This window comes from Camelus ferus, chromosome 10 (assembly GCF_009834535.1).
Source record: "Camelus ferus isolate YT-003-E chromosome 10, BCGSAC_Cfer_1.0, whole genome shotgun sequence".
NCBI lineage: Eukaryota > Metazoa > Chordata > Mammalia > Artiodactyla > Camelidae > Camelus > Camelus ferus.
Window position 1 is genome coordinate 10,444,732 of NC_045705.1, and position 6,198 is coordinate 10,450,929.

Genomic DNA, 6,198 nt, shown 5'->3' on the forward strand with positions numbered 1-6,198 from the left:
ACGGGCCGCAGGGAACACTGCCGTATGGATGCATAAGTGAATGAATAGGAGGGCGAAAGGTAAACATGATACTCACTCTCAAGGGTTTGTGATCACGCCTGAAAAATAAGGCATACATAGAAATAATGACAACACAGAGACAATTGTGCTAAGTGTCACAAAGGAGTAAAGAAAGAGTCTGAGAATCCAGAAGAGAGAGCTGAGCTGAATCAGTGATCAAAGCAGGTTTGAGAGAGAAAATCTCTCACTGGAAGCTGGTTCAGTTGAAATATTGATGGGATTATTGTGGAATAACAAGAATCAGTAACAGTTATAAATTGCAAGGCATCATTACCAGGGGTTATACATACATTGTAGGGTTTAAATAGTTACAGGCAACCTTTCTAAGTTACAGATTTCTAATTCATTAAATTAGGATAATGATTTTGAACCACCTCCTGCATTTGTTGGGTGGACAAATAGGCATGTGAATGTGCTTTGGAAATGACAGAGAACAAAACAAACAGAAACCTACATGGTTGTTCTGAAGAGGATGGGCAACAAGAAACACTGGAATTCTAAGTAGGTAAAGATGATAGAAAACTTACGATGTTAAGAAATAACTTAAAGGTACACTATTGAGGCTGAAAACCAAATAACTGAGAAAGAAAAGCCTAAATTTTAGGGTGAAGCCATTGAGAAATATGAAGAGTGTTTCAAAGGAGACAGTCCATTCGTGACAGTAAAAATTGAGACCACGTGAAACAAACTGAAGTGGATAAATTATAAGAGAAGCTGCATAACGGAAGGACAGACATAGACATAGTATTTAAAACTTGTGAAAGCACTTGAGCTGAGCCTTAAGCAATAAGAAAATCGTGTTTAATATGGAACCTCTATGTAATCTGCGTTTTGCCAGACAACTTAAGTGTACTATACATTGAAGTGACTAATAGCAATGTAAACTAGGCATTTGTAGTCTCATTTTCAAAATGATTTTTAAATGTGTTAAAAACAGTAACTTAAGTCACCGCCCCAATTTTCTGCAAGGTAAACCCAAGATGCACTCTCTTCTTTCCTTTGTATCACAAAATGGATATAGAGTATCTTAGAATGTCTTATAGATAGTGATGGGCACATTAAAATCAAGCAAATGGATGTAATAAATTATTAGCTCCAAGGGGAATATAATTTAAGAAAGGAAATGTAATCATAGAATAATATTTGGTTCAATTACTGAATAATATTTAAATACTAAAAGCATGAGGTGGGGAGGGTATAGCTCAGTGGTAGAGCATGTGTTTAGCATGCACGAGTCCTGGAGGTTCAGTCCCCAGTACCTCCATTAAAAAATAATATAAATCTTAGGTGTGGATTTGACCCCAAATATACTATTATACTGAAAAGATGGAAGAAAGAAAAGGGAAGTTGTAAGAGAGCTTCAATCATTGCTTATATATGAGGAGCTCCAGAGATAAACTTGATGAATAGAGAGAGAGTGATGTTTGCCTGTTATTTAGAAATTGGAGGACCAATACCAGAATAAATAGCCAACAGAGTTACAGTGGCTGACTTGGGGGCAGGCAGTGTACAATTTACAGATCGGATATTATCAATAAACTATAAAGCATCCCAATAAGGTGACATTGTTTTTCCTATTTCCCTGATGAAGAAACAGACGTGTTAGGAGTGTTAGCGGTAACTTTCTCAAGCTCTTGTAGCTCGTAAGTAGCAGAGCTGGCCAAGCGTCTGACTCCAAAGTGCGATGTTAATTAAGGATGATGATGATGATGATGATGATGATGATGATGATGACGACGACAGTGACAATAGTAGGAACACTGAGATATCTTTCTATTTCAGACCCGGACTTTTTTCAAGATTACATTAAGCCGTACTTAGAACAAGCAAGCCAGGATCTGGCCGTGGCTCGTCGGGGCAGCCCTGGTGGGGTCTGTCCTCACGGCTGTGCTGGGCGGACTCACTCGCCGTTTATGTCGTCGAAAGAGAAAGCAGCTTCCTGAAGAAAAGGAGCCACTTCTCATGGAAAAGGAGGATTACCACAGCCTGCTGTACCAGAGCCATTTATAAAAGGACCAGGCAATGGAGTAGGGTCAAAAAGCCTGACCTCGCTTTAACGCAAGTGATGTTCAAGGCCCCAGGGGTGGTCCCAGCAGACATCCTTGGCCTTCCTCTGGGAAGACCATTCTCAGAATTTTAATCTAGTACAGAGTGTGCCCTTCCTCCAACTCAGGTAGAAGCCCCTATGCTCACTTTGCTATATTTTGATCATTCCCTGAACAGTTTCCCTCAAGCCCATATTTCCAGGGAAAGGGTGCCATTTGGTAATGAGTAGCTGCTAGCTGTAGCTGAAAAAATCAGAATGATTCCAGCTCTTTCCTGCCGTAGCTCTGACTGTACATTTGAAGGTCACTGAAAACAGGGGCCCGTCCCTGCAGCAAGTTCCACTAAGTGCCTGTCTCAAGATGTGCTCGTTAAATATGTTGACGGTGGCGATAATAATCCTATTAAGAATTTTTTTTAATCTCCTAGAAAACCGTATCAGAGAATGTTTAAAATGCTACAAAACATTTGAAGTGTAGAGAACAACTGTGTGAATATCAGCCTGTCTGTAGTTCTAGTAAAATAACTTATTTCTGTTTTTCCTGGCTGTTAAGACCTTAAATTAGTATGTCTAGATAATCTTGCTACTTGAATTTTTAGGTCTAGTTGGATTTCTAAAAATAGTTGAATTGATATTCCATTTGTATTATGGCAATGTAGAGCATTAAAAATTAGGAGCAGGGGGTGGAAGTTATAGGGGATCCATTTTGGTGCAATGAAAGGAAAAACTGTCCAATACTCAGAGCTTTCCAACACTTGGACATCCATGGAAGATAATAAGTGGCTGCCACTGGAATTCTTCACATACAGGTTGGATGGCTAATTTGACTTGCATTCTATAAAGAGAATTTAAGTATTCAGTCTATAGTCATACCTATTTAAATTGTCTCGGGGCTTGTAACAACGCCCCACTCAGAAGCAACAGCCAAACGTGCTCTATAAAAAGTCTCTGTGAGCCTGCCACAGTATTTCAGTGTGTTTCGCCAGATTCCAAACTCCTCCCTCTCACCCAAACTCAACTGCTCTGTCCTGGTATCCCCAGTCTCTTTAGTTCCTTTATGTCTAGTTCGTATTTATCTGCTCAGTGTTTCCGAATACATACCTCAGTTTGACCACCTGACTTCTATTTCTACCCTCCTTTCTAAACAATGTCTTTTCACTCTCTCATAATGGCCATGCTTTTAAGACAGGTTTGTTCAACCCAAGCTCCCAGAAGCCTGCCTGGGTCTGGCAACTAAACCTCCACATCTCTGGGATGATATTTAAGAGGAAATCCACTGACCTGTATGGTACACTTCAACTAAAATATCCAGTAATTCCTATAAGGCCTGGAGTGTAGTGTTCAGATTGTTTATGAATGCAGCTAGAAATGATCCACGTGAAAAAGTTTGAGCTCCTAAAAATGCCTTTATCTAGAAAAGACCTAAAATCAAGACCAAGTAATCTTAAATGATTACATTTTGCTTAGTCCCAGTTTGAATTTCAAAGAAAAGTAAACATCACCCTATTGTATGCATTGGTCGAGTGATTTTGGCTAACTGTCATCTGGGACAAATGAGAATTTGCAATTCTTGTTGAAGTCATGTCATCAACTCTCAGAGATTACTAATAGCTAATAAACTCAGTTACAGGGCAACATTCATCTTCCAACCCCTTTTAGTGATCAGACATCAGTTGCTGGCTTATCTAATTTCTGATCCTAGAGGGAAAAAGTCAGGCAAGGGATGGGGAGCAGCATGTTCATTGACAAAGAGGAGGTCTGTGGAATCAGAGGGCAAATACTAGAGATTATATCCTCCACTTGATACATAACCAGAAATACAAGATTTAAAATAATTTAGCAATGGCATTTGAGGACTGGATTCAATTTAGTTGGGAGTAGGAACTAGTAAAACTGAGAGCAAGGAGTGGGAAAAGAAATTTGGATAAGTCTGAAAAGGATTCTGGAGAAGCAGTAACGGAGATTGTGGTTGCCTTTAATCTGATCTCAGAATGTAAACAGTTACTTAGGTTTTTTTTTTTTTTCTTGTTTGAAGTTACAGTTTCAGTCCAGATGGTATTTATTTTATTTTATTTTATTTTTTATTGAAATGTAGTTGATTTACTATGTTAGTTTCAGGTGTACAGCAAAGCTATTCAGTTATACACACACATACATATTTTTTTTCCAGATTCTTTTCCATTATAGCTTATTACAAGAAATTGAATATAGTTCCCTGTGCTACACAGTAGATCCTTGTTGTTTATCTATTTCATAGATAGTAGTATCTGTTAATCCCAAACTCTGATTTATCCCTCCCCTGCCCTTTCCCTTTTGGTAACCATAGTTTGTTTCCTATGTCCTGGAGTCCAGGTGATATTTTAAATCATTTCTACAAAGCATCAGGAACAGAAGTCTACCCAGGGGATCTGTAGAAAGTCATCCTCTTCCTTATCACAAGGCAATTCCTCCCTTTATCGCTTAACTTCAACACAGAATAACATTTTGTTTCTCCAGAGGCTCAAGTCATCCACTTGTGTGGCGGCAACATCTGTGATAAGACCACCACCACGCTGGTTCCATGCTTTTCTCAATAAGGTGCCAAAATTGCATGGATGATATTTCAAGATACTTGGCAGTTTCATTAAATTCTAATGGACATTATATTCTGTGGCATTGTTTTATAGTGTGAATTTTATCAATTGCTGTTTTCCGCTCTGCTCTGTTTCCATTGCTACATTGTTAAGTCACATTTTGTTACAGAGAAAAAAATAAGCTGCTGCCGCTCTTTTTGTTCCTCTTTCTGTTTTATTTTATTTTTAAAGAGTATTTTTAGCACCCGACCTTTCCAACAAGTCAATTCTATAATTCTCCATCTGTAGAAATAAATATGTGATGGGTACAAGTCATTTCAACCAGTGTCTCTAGCAGGCTGACAACTGGCACTGATTGTGAGTGTTTTTAAATAGCCTTTTCCTTGTTTATATGGGCTTTCATCTGTAGGAACAGTTTTCTTTGTCATCATCAAAAAAGGCCTCACTGGGGCCACCTATTGTGAGCTTGTGCTATTTTGAAGGGCACGTCAGTAGAACAAAAGTCCACTCACCTTCTGATTAGACTCTTTCTGAAAGCTGCTAAAATGCATTTTTTTTTCTTTTTTAACTTTATGTTGCTGATTTTCAAAAGCATTTGCCAGTTTGTACAATATAATGAATATAAAATTGCCTTCGGAGGTCTTAAGGGCTTTCAAATCCTTCAGCTATTTTAAACTATATAGGAATACTTTAAGAATGTTCTTTTAAATAGAAGCCTTATTAAAACTCGATATAGCCCATGTGTTACCTAATTGTTTTATGAGTTCCTTTAATAGCAGTGTAAGAGTTTATTCTTGTAACTTCATGTTAATCTACCAATTCTTGCACATCTCATACTCATTATTATGGTGATTTCTAATTCCTTATTTAAAAATAAAAGCAAAGATGTTAAATGTAGTGAGTGATTATGATGTTCTAAGAACTGTGCTAAACATTTCATATATGTTAATTGATCTTTAATCTTCGTGTTATCAGTATAAGTGTTATTTGTGTTTTTAAATGAGGAGACTGTGGCTTGAATGGGAGCTGGACCTTGTCTATTCTCAGCTGTTCTGTAGTTTAGGTAATTTAGCTGGGATTTGAATCCAGTGCTTCCTACATGATTCATGATTATCAATGTCATTGTTTTTCAATTATGTTGAGATGTCGTATCTTAAACTTGTTACTGAACATTTAGGTTTCATCTAGCTTTTAAATTATTTTTAGTGCTGTAACGAATATCTTCGTGCACTTGGCATCTGATTTCACTTGAATTATTTTCCAGGAGTAGAACCTCTGGGTCAAAGCAGATGAATATTTGCATGGCTTTTGTAACGAATTGCCACAGTACTTTTGAGAAGGGTTGCGTAGATTTAAAAATGCAGAGATGGAGTCCACAAATAAGAGATCCAAAGGAAAGCAGAAGAAGATGTGCAGGTAGAGAGCCTAGAAGGAGGAGGAAGGGGTGCAGTTCCCTCCGAGAGGAACTCAAGGCCTTAACTGCTGTTTGAAGTACTGCTTCCTTTCATAAATCTTCATTGA

At 37.9% G+C, this 6,198-nt stretch overlaps 1 protein-coding gene across 1 annotated transcript in view; it reads left to right on the forward strand.

Moving 5' to 3' along the window:
* The window catches only part of TYR (tyrosinase), a 66,864-nt gene extending 64,637 nt beyond the window's left edge, over window positions 1–2,227 (forward strand). The window contains 2 exon segments of the mRNA XM_006192400.2: window positions 1,843–1,892; window positions 1,894–2,227. Coding sequence (XP_006192462.2) covers window positions 1,843–1,892; window positions 1,894–2,070 — 227 coding nt within the window. The 3' untranslated portion in view covers window positions 2,071–2,227.
* The last annotated feature ends 3,971 nt before the right edge of the window (window positions 2,228–6,198 follow it).